Below are 23,046 nucleotides of genomic sequence, written 5' to 3'. Positions count from 1 at the left end.
GAGAAGGGCACCTGTTGGGAGGAGCCCTGGGTGTCGTATGGAAACCAGTTTGACAATAAATTTCACATTTAATAAATAAATAAATAAATAAAGGTCCCATCCGAAGTGACACAGGTCACTTCCGTTCCCCATCTGTTGACAATGAGAGGCACACCTAACCTCAGGGAAAGACGGGGCAGGAGGTAGGAGAGCTGAAATGGTGGGGTGGGGTGGGGTGGAGAGCACCCCTAGTGTTTCTCCCCAATGAATGGAGTCTCCATAGGGGAAGGGGGTGTGTGGGGAGGCTTTCTAGAAGGAGAAACATTGTGGGCCAAGGTTCAGAGGTGAGGATGTTGGGGGGAAGCAGTGAGTTACCCAGTGCCTGGGGGAGGGAGGGGAAAGTCCGGGCGTGTGCAGGGGCATGGGCACAGCCACTCCAGGAGGGGGTGGGTGGTGAACTTGGCCGGCAGCAGGAGCAGTGGAAGGTTTAATTAGGCAGGACCTGTGATTAGGCTGCTCAAGATGAAGCCAAGCAGAGGCTGAAGGGAATCGGAGAGGGCCGATGACACCAGGGCGGCTGGCGGAAAGCCGGGCGGGAGCCCCTCGGAGACCCTCCGAGAGCAGCACCCTCGGGCCCGACCCGAGCAGGCCAGGGCGTGGGTCCTTCTGCAAATACGCTACAGATATTAAGTACACACTAACCGTGTGCTGGCTTGAATCCCGTCCCCCCAAAATTCATTTCCGCTGAGAACCTCGGAATGTGACCTTATTGAGAAATGAGGTCTTTGCAGATGCAATTAGTTGGGGTAAGATGAGGTCATACCGGATTAGGGTGGGCCCTTAATTCAATCTCACTGGTGCCCTTATTAGAAGAGAGGAGCTAGAGACAGAGACACCCAGGGAGAAGGCCATGTCATGACAGAGGCAGGGATCGGAGGGACGTGGCCACAAGCCAGGAGACATCAAGGGGTGCCAGCAGGCACCAGAAGCTGGGAACATCATGTGCAAGGAAGGATTCTTCCCCAGAGCCTTCAGAGGGAGCAGGGCTCTGCTGCCCCCTTGTTTTTGCACGTCGGGCCTCTGGAGCTGTGAGATCATGCATTTCGGCTGGTTTAAGCCACCCAGTTCGTGGTAATTCGTTACAGCAGCTTTGACAAACTCTTACGAACCAGGAGTGAAGAGAAATTGATTTTCCATGGGCCCAACCTCGCGCATCTCTTTGTTTACGTTCAGAGTACAGGATCATTTCGTGCCCTGAGCACAGGCTTCCATCCAGCCTCGCATGGAATTGTTCTCCAGCCGTTTTTCCCACGGCCCACCGCGGGATGTTGCGGGGGCAGACCTGCTCTCAGAGCACTGGGAGAATTTACAGAGGTCCACGCATGGGCTCCGCAAGCAAGTCGACAGATCCCTTCCCCTCCCGACAAAATCTGAGCCAGGCTGCACGAAGTAGGGAGAATCCAGAGAGAAGGACTTGCGTCCCCCCACTTACTCCACCAGTATCTGCTGGATTTCCGTATGAATCGGGCACCATGCAAGATGCCAGGGGCGGCGGGTGGCGATGATGGAGTCTGCTAACAGTTTATCAAGGGCTTTTTATATGCAGACACTGTTCTAGGCACTTTACATGTGTTAACTCCTATATTGCTCACAGTGACCCTAGGAGTTAATTCTATTATTACTCTACTGTTATGTGGGTTGTTTGGTTTTTTTGTTATTTTATTTTATTTTATTTTATTTTATTTTATTTTATTTTATTTTATTTTATTTTATTTTATTTTATTTATTTTTTTAGAGAGTGAGCCACAGTGAGCAGAGGAGGGGCAGAGAGAGAGAGGGAGAGAAAGAATATTCAGCAGGCTTCACGCTCAGCACGGAGTCTGACATGGTCAGGCTTGATCTCGGGACTCTGAGATCATGACCTGAGCCAAAATCAAGACTCAGAGAGTCAGATGCTTAACTGATTGAGCCATCCAGGCGCCCCTGTTTGTTTGTTTTTGTTTTTTTTTTTCTTTTGATGAGGAGGCTGAGGCAGGAAATCAAAGCACTTGCCCAGGGGTGTAGAGCTTGTGAGTGGTGAGGCCGGGAGGGGGTGGGGAAAGCTATTGTTTTTCCTAACAAGATTTGCAGAACTGTTTGGCCAGGAACTTGATAAATTAAAGCCTTAAAAATAAAGGGAAAGGGACTGAAGGAGGTGGAGGCCTGTGCCTAGACACGTGGTTAGAGTAATTCCATGGAGGAAGCGGGGAGAGGAGTAGGGCTACAGTAACCAGAGGGCAACTGGGATACTAGAAAGGGTCACGAACTGCAGTGAATGTGTACTCCTTGATTAGAATGATCTGGAAGGGAGGGAGATAGGGATTCCGGAGGATGGGGGGGGGGGCAGTACTCTGGAATCCCTATCTCCCTCCCTTCCAGATCATTCTAATCAAGGAGTACACATCCACTACAATTCATGGAGCTGGGGGATGCTGGCTTTTCAGGGACATTTCCTCATCCCAGCAGGAAAGAAATATGGCACCACGACGTCAGGCTTATACATTGTGGTGGAAAGGTCTGATGGCTTCTCTCACCCGTTTGTTCTATGTGCACGCGGAGGGGACGGAGGTGCAGGGAGGTGGGGTAACTGCCCAGGTGTCACAGCCCCTATGGGAACCAGGTGTTATTCTCCTGAACTCCAGCTTTCTCTCGGGTCTCTCTCAACCCCGAGTACCATTACCTTCCAAGAAAGAGGGTGGGGAACAGGTGAGCCCTAAGCGTCCTTTTCGTCCAGATATTCTGTGATAAAACTGAAGGTGTTGCTAAACAGAAATTTCCAGAGGACATTAGTCCAGAAACTCCAGTCTCATCCTGTGACGGATTTGCAGCACACACGCATTTACTAAGCAAATCTAATTCTATTGCTGACCAGCGAGAAAGAGAAATAATTTAAACAGCTCAACTCAATTGCACCCACATTTGGCTCCAAGGGCTTCTGCTGCCTCAGCTGGTCCGGGCTGGGGGATGTGGGGGTGTGGGCGGCTCTGGGCTCCCAGGCGTACTCTGTAGGATGGGCATCTTCTACTCCCGTGTGCGTCCGGACTTGAGCCAAAGTCCGTATTTCCTATAGTGTGGCCACCTTGAGGGAGCTGGCTGTGTTGGGCCTATGGGACAGGGAGTGTGGGATCTAGCGGGTTTGGACTCTGCAATCATCGCCTTTCAACCTCCTTTTAGAAAGCCTCAGCTCTGGGGCTCCTGGGTGGCTCAGTCGGTTGAGCGTCCAACTTCGGCTCAGGTCACGATCTCACGGTCGGCGAGTTCGAGCCCCGCGTCGGGCTCTGTGCTGACAGCTCGGAGCCTGGAGCCTGCTTCGGATTCTGTGTCTCCCTCTTTCTCTCTCCTCCCTCGCTCTTCTTCTCCTCTCTATGCCCTTGGTACCTTCCCTCCCCTGTCCCTGAATTTGTTCTCCTGCTCACTGCCTTCTGGAAAGTTGGGGTTCCCATAGAGCAACTTTGGGGCCTCTGGCTGCAGGTCTGGGTTGCTCTGTGTGCACCGTCCCAAAGACTTCCTCACAGGGGCAGGAAGGGGCCTCTCTTGGCCAAATGCCCTCCTTCAGCACACATACTAGTGTTTTAATTCGTTATCGAAGGAGTAGGCAGGCTCCTCCACAGTTTTAAACTTGACTCTGTATCTTTGGCAGGTGACAAACCACAGGTGCTCAATAAATGTTTGTTGAAAGCCAAAACAGAAGGTAAGGGAAAATGGATGCATGTGAGTGGGGTAAAAACACTGCTAGATCTGGGAAGGTCTTCAAATAGCAGGGTGGCTTCGGAGGAGGCAGATTTCTGTTCACGACCATATCTGCAGGGTCTGAGACTGTGCCTGGGCATAGTAGGGGCTTGATCCGGGTACTGAATGAATGGGCTCAGTGTAGCCTTTTTGTTGCATGGATGGGGAAACAGAGACTCGGTCTCCTGTGCTGCGCCCCTGAGGGAAAGAACTTTGCCTTTTCAGTCCTTTCCCCCCCCCCGTGGCTGAGCACAGACCCCAGCTCACTGCAGTGGCTCGATAAATATTTGTGGATTAACAGGAGAAATAAATGTCAGGGCGTATGGAGGCAGACGATGCACAGGGAGCCAGGTCCCTTGGCTTGAACAAAGCACCGGCAGGTGGAGGGAGTGCGTTTATCATCAGCCAGAAGCCATAAGGCGGGGGAAGGAGACTGGAGCCTGCAAATACAAGGCCTGGCAGGGGCCTGGGGACAGTGACAGGGTCTTCCTTTACTTCAAAAATGGTGTTCTTCCAGTCCAGTGGTTCTCACCTGGCTGCACCTTAGAACTACCTGGAGAGCTCCCTAACCTTCTGATTAATCTGGTCTAGGACGGGGCCCGGGCAGGCCCCTTTCAAAAATAAGTTCCTCCGGGGATTCTCATACGCAGCGAGGGTTGAGAACACGGAGACCGTCTTCAAACAGAAACAAGGCACGGGAGAAGGACAGCTAAGGGTGGAAAGGGTGCTCGAGGTCAAGTACTGGGAAGCCGAAGAGGAAGGGGTGAGGACCCTCCCAGCCACGGCTCCCAGGAGGCGGGGAGAAGGCCAAGGGCGGGAAACTAGTGGGACTGGTGGGCTTAGAACTGGGGAGGGGCAGAGGCAGGGGCGGCTTGGCTCGCAGATCAGGTGGGATGGGGTGAACCGGACGGATGAGATTCAGCGGGAGCTAGGATTTCAGGGGAGAGACAAGCCAACAGGGGGACATGGAGGGACAGCCGCTGGCAGCTGGTCGCGGGGGAAACCGAGGAGGCAGCCTCGGGAAGGCGGTTAAATGGGGCTCGGAGCTAAGACCTGGAGACTCGCTCGGAGGAAGTGGGGAGCAGCCCACAAGGGATGTCAGGGCGTGGCGCAATGGGACTCGGCGGAAGAAACTCCGAGACACCGAGGGGGCCGTTCGGCCACACGGAGACACACGGAAATCCAAACGCACAGGCACGAGCGTGCACGTGGCCACGCGCGAGCACACAAACGCTCCCCCCCCCCGACCCCGTGCACACGCGCCCGCGGCACACGCGGAGGCCCTGGCTTTCCGGGCGAGAGAGGCGACCGCCGAGCCGAACCGCAGCCCGGCCCGGGAGGGCCCTCCCCGCCGCGCCCCTACAAAGGCTTGCGCAACAGGCAGCGGTTCTGGCGGGCGCCCGCCGCGCTCTGCCCCAGCCCAGCCGGGCCCGGCTCACTGGCGGGAGCGGGAGGAGCGCCGGGGAGGAGGGGGCGGCGAGGGGTGTGTCCCCGCGGTGTGCGGGCTCGGGAGGGGCGGGGCGGGGCGAGCGCGGGGGCGGGGCCGCGGCGCGTATAAAGTCGCTCTCCGCTCGGGCATAAACAAACCTAGCCCGGCTCGCCGCTCGGACGCCGGAGCGCACGCACAGCCTCACCGCTCTCCTCCGCGCCCGCTGGCCGCCGCGCCTCCAGCCGAGCTCCGGCCTCTCTTGCCTTCCTCCCTGTACCTTGGGTAAGCCCGACACCCTCTTCCTGCGGGGCAGGGAGGCGTCGATCGCCCACGGGTGCCGCCGCAGCCCCTGGACCGCCCTTTGTGGCCCCCGAGCGGCAAGTGCGTGGCGACCCTGCGGCGCGGGGCGCAAGGAGGGGCTTTGGGGCGCGGCCGCCGCTGGAGTGGAGGGGTCGGTTAGCGAAGAGGAGGAAAAAAGATCCCCGCCCACCTTTCCCCAGCCGGGAAAGTGGGATCCTGAGGGTCGGGGACGGCTGGAGAGCCGGCCGGGGAACACCTTGATCGCGCTTCCCAAAGGCACCCCGGAGTCACGGCTGGCGTCGCAGGCCTGAGGGCGCGCTGGAAGGGGGAGCCGGAGGAGGGCCTGGGAGAGTGCGTGTGTGTGTGTGTGTGTGTGTGTGCGCGCGCGCGCGCGCGCGCGTGTGTGTGTGTTGGGGCGGGGTGTGTCCTCGGAGTGGGGTGTCTGGGGAAGGAGGGCTTGAGCGCGCGTGTGTAGAAAGGAGGCTGGTAGGGACCGCTCGAGCTGAGGCTGGAAAAGGGGCCGTGGGTGTGTCTGGTTTCCAGACTGCGCCCCGAGCCGATTTGCATCCGAGGGGCGGGGGCCGATTCCGCCTCGAAGCCAGGGTGGGGTGTGTGCGCGTGTGATGGGAGGGGGAGGGTCCGATGTATCTCGACGCGTGCCGTACGCGCGGGAGCCCGGGTCCGCCAGCGCCGCTGGGCCGGGTGCGCACCCCGAGGTGGCCCGGGGTTGGCGCTGTGGCTGCGCGGGAGAGGTGGCCTGCTCCGGAGGGGTCGTGTGGGCAAGTGGCGGCCCAGCGCTGGCCGGGGCTGCGGGTGGCGTCATTTTCGCCTCCGCCCACCTCCCCCGCTCGCCTGGTCTCCCAGCCTCCGGGACCCGCCTCTCCGGCCCTCCGCGGGGAAGAGCAGCTGGAGTTGCTCCGACGTTCCCAGGAGATCCGCGGTCCCTGATCCAGCCTGGGGCCGGGAGGGCAGGGCGTGACGAGCGAGGTGGGCCGGGGGTGGGGTGGGGTGGGGTGGGGGGCGACAAACCGCCTCCGTCGCTTTAGTGACTGAAGCCCGGATTTAGTGGATCCTTTCCTTACCCGCCCCCCGTCGCCCCCGCCCCCCCCCGGAATTTTCCCGTCTGTCGCCTCTGCTGTCAGATGTCCCTGTGGGTCAGTGGCAGCACCCGTCTGTGGCTGGGAGGAGGGAGGTGCCTGGCAGCCAGTGGGGGAGGGCCCAGGCTCAGCCCTTCCTCACAGATGTCCTGGCCACTTGGATGTGTCCGCTTCCTTCAAGTTCCTGGGGAAAGATTGAAGACTCAAAGAGAGTTCAGCCCGTGGCCACACTGGAGAGCTTTATTCTCTTCGTCGCGTCCATCGGCCACACTTACTGTTCTCAAACGAGCAAGATATCTAAATACAGACCTGTGTTCTCGCTGTGAAAATGCGGTGTCCCCGCAAACCCGCCAGCCGTGCCTCCTGTCCCGAAATTCGGCGTCGGTACCGGCTTTCGCTAACATGAACTGAAGTAAGCAAGGTACAGAGAGAGCACATCCCAGCACCTGTCTGCAAGGGGTTCACCCATTGCGGGGACAAGTGCAGGGAAAGGGGGGGGAAGTACTGATGTGGCACCTGGCACGGGGGGGGGTGACGGGGAGGTAGAGGTGATCCCCAAGTGGAGGGGGAGCTGCCGGAGGGACCCTGCCCTGGCGTGAGGAGTCAAACCTATAAAATGCCCTCACCTGTGACTTCTTAGTTTTGTGGGACTTTGTCCCCCACAAGAGGCTGAGAAGGAAGGCTTTGCCTCCCTCGCCCTGCAACCTGATGATACCTGGCACTTGAGAGGGGTTCAAATCCATGCACTGAATGAATTGAGTGGCTCCCTCCCTCTGCCCCATTCCCCTCTAGTATCCCGGGTGGGGTCCCAAGCAGGCAACTGACCTTTGGGGTGGCCGTGTTGGATTTGGCTTTGCAGAGAGACCTTGGAGCACCTGTTTGGGGGTCTTCTCTCCCCCAGAGGGAGATCTCCAGGCGCGACATGCAAATTCAGGATTACTAACTGTCGGTCTGATAATTTGGAATGGGATGAAAAACCCACACAAGTTCCTCATCCAACTTCTGCCCGTTTTACAGATGGAAACTGAGGCCCAGAGATAGGGTATGGCTTGTCAAGGCTTAGCCAGAGCTGGAACTTCACCTTCCAGACCCCTCCGGTTGGGACTGAAGGTGGTGAAAGGGGTTCTTGGTCTTGATGTTTGCCCCTCTGCCGTGAGGGGGGAGGAAATCAATAGGATCCTCACTGAGTTTCTGGCGAGGAAACTTTCCGGGCGGAACGTGGTCATCCTTTATTTATTTAGCGTAAATCAGATTGTTCTTGAGAGCTTAGCGGAATCAGACTGGCGAGCAGGGGCTCCCGCTGGATTCTGGCTGCCCCCTCCAGGTTGGACCTTGGATCTGAACAGAGCTGGGGGCTCCTCCCCGCCCCACCAGGCTCATGAAACTTCCTGGCCTGAGCTTGCCTTGGCGTGGATGGGGAAGAAAGACGGCATTGTGTTTTCCTGGTGGCCCAAAGCTGCACTTCTTTCTTGGGACCCAACTCTGGAGAATCCCATCCAAGGCGTGACTCAAAGTGGCTGTGCCTCGGGAAAGGAAGCCAGGATGATGACTCAGCATCTAAGACTCTGGTGGGGAGGAGGCCTGACTCAGGCTGGGAGGGGGTAGAGGGGCAGGGCGCGCTCTCTCTCTCTCTCTCTCTCTCTCCCTCCCTCCCTCCCTCCTAGCCCTCGGCTACATCCCTGCTTTCCCTTTCGTCCCTGGGAGAGTTCTGCCAGAGCTGTATTGGCTCCACTGAGTAGATCAGAGAAATGAGGCTCAGAGAGTTTAAGGGACTTGTTTGCGGCCACCTGGCTGAAAGTGGGAGAGGCAGGCTTTGGACCCAGAGAGCCAGACTCCCAAGTGTCTGTTCTTTTTCACGACGGCATGTTGGGGTGACCGGGAAAAGCTGGAATGAAAGGTCCAGAGATGCAGACAGGAGCTCCCTGCCTCAGTTTCCTCTCCGGTAATGTGGGAATGACAGACCACGGCTAGTGGAGACCTGTAAATGTTAATTGAGTTAATCCACATACACAGCTGAGAGTAGTGCCGGGCACGTGGGAACGCCATGTAGGTGTTGGCTGTTGATGATATCCACAAATTACATTTCTCAAGGCATTTCTTTGGCAATCAGTGTCCGGGACTTTTGTCCCAAGCTTACCCATGCCAGTGAAAGTGCCTCCAAGTGCTGAACTCATGTTTTGCTTCTTGAAGCTCTTCCAAAAAAAAAAACAAAACAAAACAAAAACTAAGCTTCTGCAGACTGCATAAAAATGTGATGAGAACCTTGTCTGAAATGCAGATTTCCAGGCCCTGCGAGTTTGGGAGGGGCCAGGAATTTGCACCGTTTCAAAGTTCCCTGCGCTGGATTAGAGGGAGGGCGTGTAACGAAGGCAGCCAGTGTTGAGGACGTCTGCTCCAGAGCGATGGGCGAGAGGGAAAGGAAAGGAGAGGCCACTTGTCCCCTGCTCCTGTGTTACCAGACCGGGCGGGGGGGGGGGGGGGGGCGCTCCGTAAACAGCCCTTACCTGGCTAAGGTGCCTTGTGGTTTCAGTGTTATCACCTCATTCAGTTGAAAGATGGGAGACATTCTTGCCATTTCTCAGGTCAGAAAACTGAGGGTTGGGCAGGTGACCTGTGTGTCTCGAATCAAGCGAGTGGGGTCCTGTTCCAGGTGAGCTGCCCTGGACCTTTCCCCTACCAGTGTCGACCTTTCCCACCCAGACCCTTCTGGACCTGTTTTTTGAAGCATGTACTTGACTTCCTGGATTTGTTTCATGCTGCCCTTCCTACCTCCCTGATCTCAGTCCGGGCCCAGGCCTGCCTGTCTCCTTGTTCTTTCTGTTTCCATTTGGAGACCAGAGACGGATGGAAGGCAGCGTCTGCTGCAGAGCTGGAGGTGAGTTTCCCGATACTCTCTTGGCCTCCTCCCACACCAGCCCAGGCTTATTGGAGGTGGGTGCGCGGAGGGACTGGGGCACTTTGGGTGCGTGTGGAGCCCAGTTGTCCAGGGTGGGTGTTGAGAGAGCTGAGGGAAATCTGGGGGGTCTGATTTGGCATTACAGAAAGGAACAGATTACAAATTCAGGTCCATGAAGGGACCTTTCTGTGATCCAATCTTTGCCTTGCCATCTTACATTTACTAAAGACCTGCCCGCCCCCTACCTGCCGGGGCTCTGCCTCTAGGCTTTTCCAGTCTAACAGGGTGTTCCTCCAGCTGAGCCCATAGGAGATGAGGCTCATTAGCCGTCTGGGGGGCCTTGAATGGCCTGCTCAGGAGTTCATCTTTTGTTTTATGGTCTTTCTCTCTTAAGTCTGTGGCAACCTCAGTATACGTGGGGATGTTTACACCTGTGTTCAGCTCTGCTTGAAGAGATGGATGGGGGCCAGGACTCCTTCCTGCTCCCCATCTAATCCTAGCTTTATTCCCTTGGCTTTGAGAAGGTTCTGAGCAGCTCTCTGGGCACCACCCACATGTGTGTTTGAGCAGCAGTCTTAAGAGGTATTCAATTCTGCGGACTCCCAGCTAGGAACCCTGGCTTCCTCTCCTCTCTCTTTCTAAGCATTGAACTTGCCTCCTTTTCTCCAGAACGCCCTCCCTGGCTTTCCCCTCCAGACAGGCTGGCATGCTGGGGTGGTGTCCTCCTTGGATCATTCTGGGCTGAGTCTGCTTACCTTTTTCCTGCAGACTTAGTAGGCACTTAATGTTGATCAGAAGAAGCCCTCCATTTCTTAAGGAAATAACTTGGGCCGTCTTGGTGTAGGAAAGATTGGAAGGCCATCCAGAGTGTAGAAGCAGCGAGACCATTTTGGGGAAGGATCGTGTCTGTGTGGCCATCATGCCATCTCGCCATCTCTGGAACAAAGGGTTTTGTAGGAGGAATCTACATCCTTGCCCTGTGCTGGCATTGGTTCCGTTGGTGTGAGTTCGACAAATTATCTCACGGACCATCCGGTGCAGCTTGTCCCTCAGATTTGCAGAAGAATCCTTGAATCCTACCAGTGTCCTCCTTTGGACTTGCCATTGTTCTCCTTGTCCCCGCAGACGGTCTTCTCTCTACCAAGCAAATTTATCGGGCTGCCAAAATTCTACTGACAACCTTCAGGATGTTCCCCGGGGGGTGTTGCAGAGAGGGGGTGGGTGCCGCTGGATTGCGAACCCCTCCCTCTTCCTGCTCTATGTCCTGGACCCTCTGGCCAGTTCTGTGCTCTGGTTGAACCCAGAGAGGAGGTCCCACTTCAGCTCTGGCCCCGGTACCTGTGGAGTGAGTGTAGCAGGGGTTTGCCTTGTTTGGGGAGATTCCTTTTTTGTTTGTTTTTGTTTTTGTTTTTGTTTTTGTTTTTGTTTTTGGTATCAAACGATTCCTTGAATGCCTGCTGAGTTTCGGGCTTCATGCGGAGCAGGAAGGGGCCCTCCAGGAATTCCTAGACCGGCTCTCTCCTCCGCATGGCAGTTGAACCCTTTTATTGACTTTGAGAACCCTGTTCTCGACTTCTGTTCCCCTAAACTGGAGAGCTCTCTTGAGGGTTCAGGAAGTCCATCCGTGTCGCTTACTAGGTTGATTACATAAGAAGAGCATGGAGAGTTAAGGCCACCAACTTCTTCACCTTCCCCAGAGCCTTGGGTTTCAAAAGGTCCAGAAAATCTCAAGAGGACCCGTGAACTGCCTTGTAGGTTGATATCAAAACCTCTCTGGCAAGAAAGAACGGTATGCACAGTAAGGCAGCGGTTTCCAAGGCATACCCCAAGGCTGCTTTCCTTGAGGTTAATGCAGGCATGAGTCTGTTCTCTGGAACCTTTGGGAATTGCAGTAGTCGGGGAAGATGCTGTGCCTAACAGCAGCAGCACACATTGATTTCCACCCCCCCCCGCCCCCCTTTTAAATTCTGTCCTATAAAGAGCCCAGTGTGCTGGAAAGAACACCACTTTCATGTGGCTTTGAAACCAGGCGTGTTGTGGAGGGCACAAAATCTGGGCCAGTTGCTGACATTCCGAATCGATGCAAGCTTGCGAACGCTCCCCCCTGGTCGGCCTCTTTCTCTGCTTCACTACAGGCCTCCGGGAGCCCGCTGTCTGCCCGCCCCTGCCCCCCACACTTGCACCCACGTGGAAAGAGTGGGTGCCGGCCTTTAGGAAGTCATGCGGGCCTTTGCTTTGGCGCCTCAGGCTACCCCTCTGTAAGCTGGGGTGACAATATCCACCTTCTGCCAGGGACCTCCGTGAGCAACAAATAGAACAGTGAAGCGAACACTGTTTCCAAGTATCGGAATGGCCGAATCAGCAAGGCTCCTGGGGGAGAGCTAAAACGGAAGGCTCTCTGGGGGTTGTGAGGGAGAGTAGGAAGGTCTAGGGCACGGACTCCGTCCAGAGCCCGGGCCACTCATCGGGGCTCGCTGTGGGACTGTGCAGGTGGAGGAGAAGCTCATGACTCCCTCGGCCAATCCCATAAGAAAAGCCTCCCAGTTCATCCTTAGGACGTCTTGCCTGGGCAAAGGGTGGGTGCACAGTATTCCTGCGTATTTAGGCCAAGTTGACTTCAAGGTCAACTTTCCCCTTTAACCTGTGCTGGCTTGTTGCTTGGTGACTTGGGGCATATTTCTGAACCTCCCCGTGCCTCAGTTTCCCCATCTGTCAAATGGTGAGCATGATGGTGCTATGGGTCCCGTGAAGTTCAGAGGAAGTATGGACTTTGGCCTCCAGTAAACGCCATAGACGTCATTCTTGGTGTGTCCGTGTGGGGTTTCCCTGTGGCCGCCCTGGCTGGGCTGGGTGCATCCTGGAGGTCCCGGAATGCATCATGGATGTTTCAATGCCGGACACTCCCTCTGCCCCATCTTGTGGGAGTTCTGGGGGCCCAGGAGAACTTGCTCAATACTGTGTGTGCGGATGGCTCCCCCTGGGCAGAGAATCAGAGCTGGAGGAGAATCGGAGCTGGAGGGGGGGCCCCAGGTCTTTCAGACAGGGAGAGGTCTGAGGCTAGGAGGACAGGGACTTCCAGGTTCCCCGGGCGGATCCAGACAGGACCGTTTTGTCTCTGTGTAGCACAGGTTCCCACCTGGGTTCCCCTCTCGGACCACATGATGCGTGTAGAGTGCGTCCTGCGTATTTTGCAGGTGGGGAAGCCGAGGGCCCCAGAAAGGAATGGATGGATGACTTGGCCAAAGTCACGAGGCCATAGAGAGGCGGGTTTCTGTGCCCTGACCCCTAAGCCAGTGCTCCCGCTGCCCCGTCAAGGCTTTCGAGAGTCACGGGCCCTGTGTGTCCCTTCACTGCCCCCGTGACTGGTTAACAATTCTCTCGAGGCCTCACATTGCCTGACATGGCCTCTGTCCACTGCCCTCCCAGGCCCCCCCGGGGTCATGTTCTTCCCTCCTCTGGGCCAATGCCAGTCTTGGCTTCCCTCGGAGCCCACGAGGTCCAACTAATTGCTGACTGTCTTCTGGGTCTATCGAACCGGAAAGGTATTCGCCCAGCTTTCCTTGGGCTGTCGTTACTCATTGACGGACGTTGCTGACGGAGGGGAGACGTCCGTGGTGGTGCATTGGGTCTGATCGCTGGAAACCCACGTGGCACTTGCTGCGCTTCCGTGGGGTCCCCCTCCCTGCTGGGCCTGCTCTGGGCCTGACGGGCGTAGAACACACAGGCTGGGTCCTCCCAGATGTCCGCGGGTCTCCGTGGCGACCGGGAAAAGTAAATGCACTGATGAATTAAGCAGCTACCCCCTTGTCCGTGGTGTCAGTTACGCGCGGTCAGCCGAGGTCCAGAAGCAGATGATCTTCCCTCTGACAAAAGGTCGGAAGGCCAGCAATAGCCTAACGCTATGTCACCGCGCCTGTGTCACCCCCCCCCCCCCACTCCATCTCTTCCTGGAGGCCTTTTACCACCTTCTGTCATCATAAGAGCAAGGGCAGACGCAGCTCAGTAAGATATTTTGAGAGAGTTCGTGCTCAACATAGCTTTTGTCGCAGTATATTGTTACAGTTGCTCTATTTTATTACTAGTTATTGTTAATTTCTTACCACGCCCAGTTCGTACATTGCACCGTATCATAGGTGTGTGTCTGTAGGAGCAAAAGGGGTGTAGAGGGTTCGGTACTATGGCGGTGCCAGGCGTCCCCTGGGCAGGGGAGGGGGGATCTTGGAACATACCCCCCGGTGGGGAAGGGGGGGCTGCTATGCTATGTGCCAGATTCTACGTGCCGTCATTTAACTTAAGCCACCCTGCTACTTTCTGGGAGCCGGAATTGTCCCATTTCACAGACGAGCAAACTGAGGCTACGAGGCCAGAGAACTTGGCGGGGACTGCAGAGCTAGTACGTGATGATTCTGCCCCCAGCTCCCGGTGACCTTTCACTTGTCTCTGGGGGGTTTCCTCCGAATTCCTTCTGGGGAGAGCGGGTGGGAAAGGAAGAAGCGGTTCAGTGAACGGGGCTGGCAGCGGGCGCTGTGGCCTGGAGCCCCGTTGCGGGCCCTTGGGGGGGGGGGGCGGTGTTTAGCAGAAGGAGACGCGTCCTGGCCGAATTCCCTGTCCTGAGGGTTGGCTGTCTGTGCTTCTTGGAGACAGGGATGGCGGGTAGCACACATCCATCGTCATGCAAGGTGGGGCTGGAGGGCTGGAGGCCGGACTGCTGGGCTCCCACCCACTGTGTCCTGGGTGTCCTTGCCCTGTCCCCCTGTCTGCCAAAGGACCGCCTTGGCCCTTTCCAATCTGACGCTCTGTTTAGGGGCTTTCCAGGCGGTGGTGGAGACCGGCAGGGCCTGGCGTCCAGCCCTCGGCCTCAAGCCCGGGGAGGACCCTGCAGCACCAAGCGGGACCTCAGGGAGCCCGAGGGGAGTGACCCCTGAGTGTGGGCTCCCGGTGGCTCCTGTCAGGGGGAGGCGGGTGGGGGCACCGGCCAGAGCACTCCAAACCAGGCCACCTCCTCCCGACCCCCACCCGTCCCTCCCTCCTGGCGAAGAACATCTCGATCACCTGCAAAGCAGCATGTGCTGGAACTGCTCTCCTGAATGAGCCGTGTGGTCTGGAGGCTGTGGATTTGAACCCTGAGAAGAAACGGTTTTAGGAAGAAGGTGGTGGAGAGGTAATCGTGGGCATCAGAGGCTTCTTGCCTCCCCGCCACCCCGCCTGCCACTGGCTTTGTGCCATTTTAGGACAGTCCGTCGACCCCTGGGGCTTTGGCCTCCCCCTTGGTAAAGTGAAGGTGGTGACAGTGGTGGCCATTGGGGGGGGGACCCTGTGACTCTAGGAGAGCATAGCCTCGTGGAGGGACAGGGCAGCCGTGCCTGGGCCTGGGGGGGAGCAGGACTGCGAGCTCGGTGGGGCAGGGCTGGGTCTGTTTGTTCACGACCGTGTCCCCAACTTGTCACACAATAGGGCCTCGTCAGCGGAACTGTTACAGGTACGGTCACGCTTGCTCAGTGCTGGGCACACAAGAACCTACAGGAAGCAACCTCTGAATGCGTCACTGTTTCAAACTGTGCTTCCTGGACCTCAGATGGTGTTTGAGGGTGGGCATGGGGGGCATGGGGCGGTGGAGGCCCACGGTGGGCTGGGGGAGGACAGGGGGGCGGCTGGGGGGCGTCAGGCCCTTTCCCTGGCTTTATCCAAAGCGCACGTCAGCTTTTTTGTTGTTGCTGGTCTTTGCTAGATCTGTTTTTCTATGTTGAGCTTCCTTGTACAATTTCTTCTAGACAAACGGGTTCTGGAAGAAAAGTGGGAAAAGTTTTTTGGGCTCAGGCAAAGGAGAATTGGGTGAAGGCTGGCCCTGGACTGGCCCAAGTCAGCAGAATTGGGCTGAAAGCAGTCAGCTGTCTCTCTGCCCCTGGTAGGCTGAGCCTCGCACAGATGGTGTTAGAAGCTTCCTCCGCTTTATCCAGTCTCCCTGCAGACTTCAGAGTCCCAGGGCACTTATGGATGTTCCTTGGTCTAGACCAGGGTGTCTCAGCCTCAGCGCTATTGACAGGCCGGGCCAGATAATCGGGCTGCAGGGGCCTCCTGTGCACTGGAGAATGATCGGTAGAGGACCTGGCCCCTCCCCATAAGATACCAGTAACATCTCCCCGTCGTGACCATCGAAAATGTCTCTAGACATTGCTCAATGCCCCCCGGGGGACAGAACTGCCCGTTTTTCACTTCACTCTTGCGGTTCAGCGATGATTTAAGAGTGAATTTAAATGCAGACATTACCGTTAAGCTGCATAAAACCTGTTCGTGTATTCCGCGGGGGAGTTGTGGTCCAACTTTGGGAACGAGATCGGTTAGGCTCCCTGTCCTGGGAGCCCACAGGTGGGGGGCTGCCCTGCCTGAAGGAGCCCCTCACACTCTCAGCGTGACAGGCCGGCGTTGCCAGAGCCCTGGGCTTCTGGAAGGCTCCTTAGGCTGTGTAGGCGAGGTGTCCCACGGGCCAGGGTCTCGGGACCATGAACGCGCTGAATTAGCAAGGCCGACAGACCTCTGCTTTTCATGCCTCCTGCCTCCGAGCTGGCAGCTGTCCAGGAATGCTCACAAATATAAAACCGACTTTGTTTTCAGAATGTTCTGGAGCATAGACTCCAAAGGCTGCATAAAGGCATTCTTGTGGGGCTGGTTATCTACTGGGGAAAATCGTGCTGGGGCCCCAGACCAGAGCATCCCAGGGGATCCGCCCACGGAATGCCATGTGTTGGCACGGGGGGGTGGGTGCAGGGTGGCCCCGGTGCTGTTGACAGCTGACCTCTGAGAGGTGCTTCACAGTGAGACTCTCCGTGGGTTCTAGGAGCCGGGCTTCATAGGATTTAATAGGCGTGCGCTCTCTCTCTGGCCCTTACACCTCTGGGGTGTGGGGCACCTGGGGGGCCAGGGCCCCACCCTGGAAAGTAGCAACGTGAGGGCTTCGGTCAGGCTGGTTTTCACCAGCTTTCCCGATTCTGGAGGTCTGGGCTGTGACCTGGGGGCCCTCCGACTGCCCTCCGTCACTTACACCTTCTCCCACCTCCCCCCGCCTCTGCCCGCAGCACCTGAACACATTCTGGCTTCTTTGTGCCTCGCCCTGGTGTTGGGGGCACTTCGTTCTTCTAGTCTGATTACGGAGCTCCAAGAGTAAATGCTTATACTGCCCGCTTCCAGGTTAAGTTCCCAGAAGTAGGCTCGGTACGTGTCACCACCCAAAGTTGGCTCCCCAGGGACTCCATTGTGGTGGCTTTCCACCATGCAGGACTCTGCCCCTGCCCCTGCCTAGCTCTGCGGAGGTCACCTGCCCATGTTAGAGCCAGGCAGGGACCTTTTCTGGCCCACCCTTCCTGCCCCCCCGCCCCCACCCCTGCCCCCACCCTTCCCTCCATTCTTTTCCCCCCACCCCTGCTCCCCATCCCTGCTCTCACCCCCTCCCCCTGCCCCCTCACCCCCCCCCCCCGCTCCCCATCCTGCTTCTCCCATCCCTGTTCTCACCCTTCATCCCCCTCACCCCTGCCCTTCCCCCTGCTCCTACCACCATCGCTCCCCATCCCTGTTCTCCCCCTCTCCCCCTTCCCCCTCACCCCACCCCTGCACCCACCCTTTCCTCCATCCTTTTCCTCCCACCCCTGCTCCCCATCCCTGCTCTCACCCCTCCCCCTCCCCCCACACCTGCTCTCCCACCCCTGTCCCACTCTGCTCTCCTTTTCCCCCCACCCCTGCTCCTCATCCTTACTCTCGTCCCCTCTCCCTCCCCCTTCCCCCCACCCCACATCTGTTCTCCAATCCCCACTCTCACCTTCCATCCCCTCACCTTCTGCCTCCCCACCCTACACTCCCACCCCCTCTTGCCCACCCCCTGCTACCTTGAAAGTGCTCCCCCGCCCCAGAATGCCCCTGAATGTTCAGTCCCATCAGACCCCTTGAGCTGGAGGTATTCCCCGGCCTGGCCCTGTCCTCGCCAGCACGAAGCAGAGAGCCCCGCACACAGGTGGGCGTGGTGATGTCTGTCTGGCCACCCCCTCTTTGGGGCTCTTCTGAGGACGAAGGGGGATGAAGCTCAGGCCAAGCTTGCAAACGGGGAGCCTCCTGGGACTTTCTGTCTTTTCGGCCGTCAGCCTGGGGCTGCCTGACTTCGGGATCGGTGAGGGGTGCCCCCTAAAATGCGGCAAGGTGTAGTCCTCGTTGTTTATTTTTGCTTTTGTTGCCCTGGCCTGAAGCGGGACCCCCCAGATATCGCTTAGACCGACGTCAAAGAGCCAACTGCTCACACCTTCCGAAGCGGCATAGGCCACACGGTCGATGATGTTGTAATAACTGCGTAGGGTGACCAGGCCTGTCGTGATCCTTTCCTAATGTATCCGGTTACTCTGTTGTATACCTGAAATGAATGTCCGTTACCATTTAATAATAAGAAGGAAAAAAGGCCGTGAGGAATGCCCTCGGTGTGGGGGTTGGGCCGGGGGACTGCATGTGAAGACCTGGCTTTGAACGGCAGTCCGTCCATTTTGTCAGAAAGGTAGTTGCGTCCATGGGCCTTGGTTTCCTGCTCCAGGAAATCCGCCTCCGTGGCCCCGGAGGCGAGAGTGGCACGGGCCATTGGGTTTGGGGCCTTGGGACTGTGATGGGCGTGCAGGAGGTAAGGGCTGCAGGACGGGGTTCATTCCCCGGCCTCGGATTTGCTTCCTTCCGGGAACCATCTCAGCAGGAAGTGCTGACCCCACGCCCTTTGTTCCTTTGCAGGCAGGTGACGGCAGGAACATGTCTCGGGAGCTGCAGGATGTGGACCTCGCCGAGGTGAAGCCTTTGGTGGAGAAAGGGGAGGTGAGTGGAGACCTCCCCTGACACGCACACCCATACGTATACTCAGAATACAAACACACACGCGTGTGCGCAGGGGCCCGCGTGCGTATGCACTTACACGGGGTCCAAGAACGCAAAAGCCCAGATCCACCTTGTCCTTTCGGTCAAACGTTTCGCGTCGAGGAGGCCTCCCTGTTGGAGACGGAGGCCCTTGCCGTCCAGCGTGGACTGGAAAAGCCTTTATGTTTGCCCAGTTGACGCTGCACTTTAAACTACATTCACATCCTCGTCCTTACGGAGCTGTGTAGCTGCCTGTGATGGTACATCTTTTTATTTTTTTCTATTTTTAAAAATGATTTTTTTTAATGTATGTTTATTTTTGAGAGAGGGAGACAGAGTGCAAGGGGGGAGGGACAAACAGAGAGGGAGACACAGACTCGGAAGCAGGCTCCAGGCTCCGAGCTGTCGGCACAGAGCCCGACGCGGGGCTCGAACTCACGGACCGCGAGATCATGACCTGAGCCGAAGTCGGACGCTTAACCGACGGAGCCACCCAGGCACTCTGCAGCCACTCAGCTTCACAGTAACACTATGACAGCAGCCATAGACAATATGTGAACAAATGGGCTTGTTGTGTTCGAATAAAACTTTATTTACACAAATAGGGAGAGGGCCGTAATTTGCTGATCCATACTGTGCACCGTCCCTGCTCCAAATTCATTTCCTTTTCCACTTGAGTCTATGACAGAGTCTTAAAAAAACCACCCAACCGATGGTAGGGAATACAAATACATACTGATATGTTCTTACTTCTCCCTTTTAAAGAGTCACGTGAAACAGCATGTAGCTCACTTTGCTTTAGTCACTTAACGAACTACCTTGGAGACCTTTCCAACGTCAGTCCACAGAACCCTTTTCCCTTCCCGTTTCACAGCATCCCACCAGCTTTATTTGACCAGTGCCTTGTCTCGACGTGTGGGTCTTTCCAACCCTTTGCTGTCACCGGCAGCGCTGATGGGTATTTGCAACACTTGGACCTTGGATGTAGGTCATTTATATGTGTGCAGGTGCAACTCTAGGATAAATTCTCAGACGTGGAATCTGTGGGTCCAAGGGTAAATGCATTTTTAAACACAGTATTTCTGTTTTTCGGGCAGCCTCGTGGTGTCCTTGGAAAATTTTATTTTCATAACAAACACCTAAGAGGTTATCAACTGTGGGTTACCTGTCTATCTCTAAGCGAATATTTGCCTTTTCTTTCAAGGTTTCGATGGGAGTAAATCTTCCAACTCCTTAGACTGACTCAGCAAAGTGTCTTTTGTTTTTACTTTTTTTTAATGTTTATTTTTGAGAGAGAGAGAGAGAGAGAGAGAGAGAGAAGAAGGGGCAGAGAGAGAGGGAGACACAGAATCCAAAGCAGGCTCCAGGCTCTCAATGCTCAGCACAGAGCCCGATGCAGGGCTCGAACCCATGAACCGTGAGATCATGACCTGAGTTGAAGTCAGCTTAACCGACTGAGCCACCCAGGCTCCCCTCAGCCAAGTGTTTTCAATTAGAATTGCTTTGGGAGGTTCTTCCTGATGGCTGTCCTCAATCCGGACGGCTGCTCTGTTGACCCTCTGAAGACTGGGGTTACACAGAATGGCTTTTCTGCTCCCTCCTACCAACACACACGCGTACATAGGGTGGACGTCGGCCACCTTTGCTTCTGCCTGAAGTTACCAGCCTCCCTGGTGCTCTTTACCCGGCCCAGGGTGTGTGAAGCTATTTTAAGCCCCGACCGTCTGTTCTTCAAACCCCACTGTCCCGAGGGGTCTCCATGCGTATTTCCTTCCCCTCTTTTGCATTTCTGTCTGCTGGGCTGTCTTCTTTCCTGGTGCTCGGTGATGGGGTCTGGCTGGGGCTTAGTTTTCAGAGGATCCGTCTCTGGGCCAGAAGGAAAACTTGCCGGCCACGTCTCTTGGAGACGTTGGCCACGTGTCGCTCCACTTTCTCCTCGGAGTCACGTTTTCACTGATCCCCAGGGGACACGGACAGCCATGGAAGAAATTTAGGGACAGTGACAGGGTCAGGTTTGAGTTTAAAAGTGTAACATGTGGATGGAGACAGGGAGACTAGTTCATAGGAAATGGCATTCCTGTATCTCTCAGGCTTGGGGCCGGCTTAGACCTTCGGGTCCTTTTTCACCAAGGCTGTAGTCGGCAAGGAATCTGGGTAATGCGTCTCCTTTTCTGCCAGACTGCTATTCTTTATGATGAAAAGAGAAGTGTCTCTTTGTAAGAAATTGGAGAGGCCCCACAGAGGAGGGAGGGTGGAAACAGACTCAGGGCTCGGACAGGCCCGTGTATTCCAACATTGTTTTTGTCCCCTCCCTGGCAACTGACAAAACTGACCATCTCTCTTGTCTCTCCACAGACCATCACCGGCCTTCTGCAAGAGTTTGATGTTCAGGCAAGTAGAGGGAGTGGTCTCCCGTCCCCCTTCCCTGCTCTGCCTTTTCTGTTTCCTTCTTCTTTCCATTGGTTGAAGAGCGTTGTTCGGCCACGGGGGGCAGGGGAGGGGAGGAAGTTGCGTCAGCTGGGTCTCCACAGTCAGCTCCTTCTCCCCGGAAAGAAGCTGGTTTGAGTCCTGGCCCAGGAAGCAAGAGCCCGTCCCCCCCGTGCAGGCCGGAAGGAGAGGCTGAGGTGTGGGACCCGTGCGGGAGGGAAATGGGGAGCAGTTGGGTGGGCTTGGGACCACGTGGGAAGCCGAGCAAAGGCTTGATGTTCTTGGCTCTGCTTGGGAAAGTGAACCCAGCCTTCTCTGTGGTTTACTGGCTCCATCCGCTCTCAGGGTTGGCGCAGGCACTGGGGGTGTGTCTGGAGTTTTGTCCAAGAACAAGTTTTCAGGAGAGGAGGCTGGCTGGTCTTGGCAGAGGGGAGGGTCAGAACCCCAGGAACTGTAAGCCCTGGACTCATTATCTCAAGGCTGGCATGGGTCCCACGCTGTGGGGGACCCTGATGGGATGTGTCCTGGTCAGTGTTGGGTCAATAACACACCCTAAGTCTATTTTTTTTCCAATTTTGTGTGTGTGTGTGTGTGTGTGTGTGTGTGTGTGGTGAAATAGACGTAACATTCAACACCGTGACCGTTTTTAAGTGTTCCGTGGCATTAAGGACATTTATAACGTTGGGCACCCATTGCCACCGTCCGTCTCCAGAACTCTTTCCATCTTGCAAAACTGGAAGCCTGCCCCCATTAAACACTAATTCCCCACCGAATCCTCCTCCCAGCCCCTGGCCACCGCCGTTGCATTAAGTGATGTCATACAGTGTTTGTCTTTTTGTGATTCGCTTATTTGACTTCACCTAACCGCTTCAAGGTTCATCCGTGCTGTAGCACATGTCAGATTTCCCTGCCGTTTCAAGGCTCTATAACATTCCATTCGGTTTATCGGTTCGTCTGTCAGTGGGCACTGGCTGCCTCCACCTTTTGGCTATGGTGCATAATGCTGGTATGAACGTGGGGTACACATACCTGCTCCGGAACAGATTTGCTTTCAGTTCTCTTGGGTACACGCTCCGAAGTGGAATTATTCGATCATGCGATTATCGTAGCTATTTCAAAGCTTGGGCATTGATTCGGAGAAACCTGGAAAGCATAGTTTATCTGTTTCCTCTGAAGATAATTCCTTATATTTCTGTCCCTCTTGGTAGTTTGCAAAGCGCTGTTAGGTGCTCCGATCCCAAGGCACAGGTGGTTGGTAAAGCAGAGAACGGGACCTCTGGCCCCACCTGCCGGCCCAGGCGCACCCTCTAGCCTTGAAGGCGATGGTGTCCAGGCAATGGTTTCCCAGGAGGGGGCGGGCGAGGGTGCCGCGCCCTCCTGGCATCAGCAAAGGGTTGACCGAGAAGGGAAACCTCAGCGAGGGGCTGGGAGAGACAGGATAAGGTCTACCCACATGGTCCACCAGGCGGGGCTGGCCAGCTCATTTAATCCCAGAGCTGTCCTGTGAGGTGGGAGCTTTTTTCTGATTGCCCATTCCTTTGTTCCTTTAACAAATGCCTGTTTTGTGCCTGGCATTGTCTTAGGCGCTGGGGACACAGTGGGGAGCGTGACAGGCGGCGATCCTTGTTTTCAGGAACTTAAATTCCAAACTAATCGCTCAGCACTATTGAGCCCTGAATATATGCTAGGCGTCAATTCTGAGTGCGTTGTGTGTTTTGCTGTGGGGCAACTCATAACGATTCCTGTCTCCATTTTGCAGAAGGAGAACCCGATGCACAGAGGGGTTAAGTAGCTTGCCTGCAGTCTCAGGGGCAGAAAGGAAGAGGGCTGGGGTTTGATCTCAACCAGTGTGTTTCCAGAGTGCATGTTTAAAACCACGGCTTCTGGGGCGCCTGGGTGGCGCAGTCGGTTAAGCGTCCGACTTCAGCCAGGTCACGATCTCGCGGTCCGTGAGTTCGAGCCCCGCGTCGGGCTCTGGGCTGATGGCTCGGAGCCTGGAGCCTGTTTCCGATTCTGTGTCTCCCTCTCTCTCTGCCCCTCCCCCGTTCATACTCTGTCTCTCTCTGTCCCAAAAATAAATAAACGTTGAAAAAAAAAAATTAAAAAAAAAAAAAAACAAACAAAAAACCATGGCTTCTGACTCCCCAGAAGCGGGGGAAAGTAAACACGTCAATGCCAATGCCAGCTACTGTAGGGGTTTTGAGGACAATAGCTCGTGCTGCGGTCTTGGGTTGAGGGGGTCTTGGGAAGGCTGTCTTGGGTTGAGGGGGTCAGGG

The 23,046-nt window shown here is 56.1% G+C and overlaps 1 protein-coding gene across 2 annotated transcripts in view; it reads left to right on the top strand.

Moving 5' to 3' along the window:
* The first annotated feature begins 5,330 nt into the window (after positions 1-5,330).
* Positions 5,331-23,046, top strand: part of NDRG1 (N-myc downstream regulated 1) — a 55,042-nt gene continuing 37,326 nt past the window's right edge. Inside the window, exons 1-3 of one of the 2 annotated variants that reach the window (XM_047074212.1) lie at positions 5,331-5,458; positions 18,224-18,304; positions 20,699-20,734. In XM_047074212.1, the coding sequence (XP_046930168.1) occupies positions 18,242-18,304; positions 20,699-20,734 (99 nt within the window). In that variant the 5' untranslated portion in view covers positions 5,331-5,458; positions 18,224-18,241. Of the gene's footprint in view, positions 5,459-6,784; positions 6,995-18,223; positions 18,305-20,698; positions 20,735-23,046 lie in introns of those variants that run through there. The other variant, XM_047074214.1, reaches the window with a different exon arrangement.

Source organism: Lynx rufus, unplaced genomic scaffold (assembly GCF_022079265.1).
Source record: "Lynx rufus isolate CCGP_SWC_20201006 ecotype Redwood Valley unplaced genomic scaffold, mLynRuf1.p SCAF_12, whole genome shotgun sequence".
In the NCBI taxonomy this organism is placed as follows: Eukaryota; Metazoa; Chordata; class Mammalia; order Carnivora; family Felidae; genus Lynx; species Lynx rufus.
The sequence above is the reverse complement of the archived record's forward strand: the minus strand, read 5'-3'. Positions and strand labels throughout refer to the sequence as shown.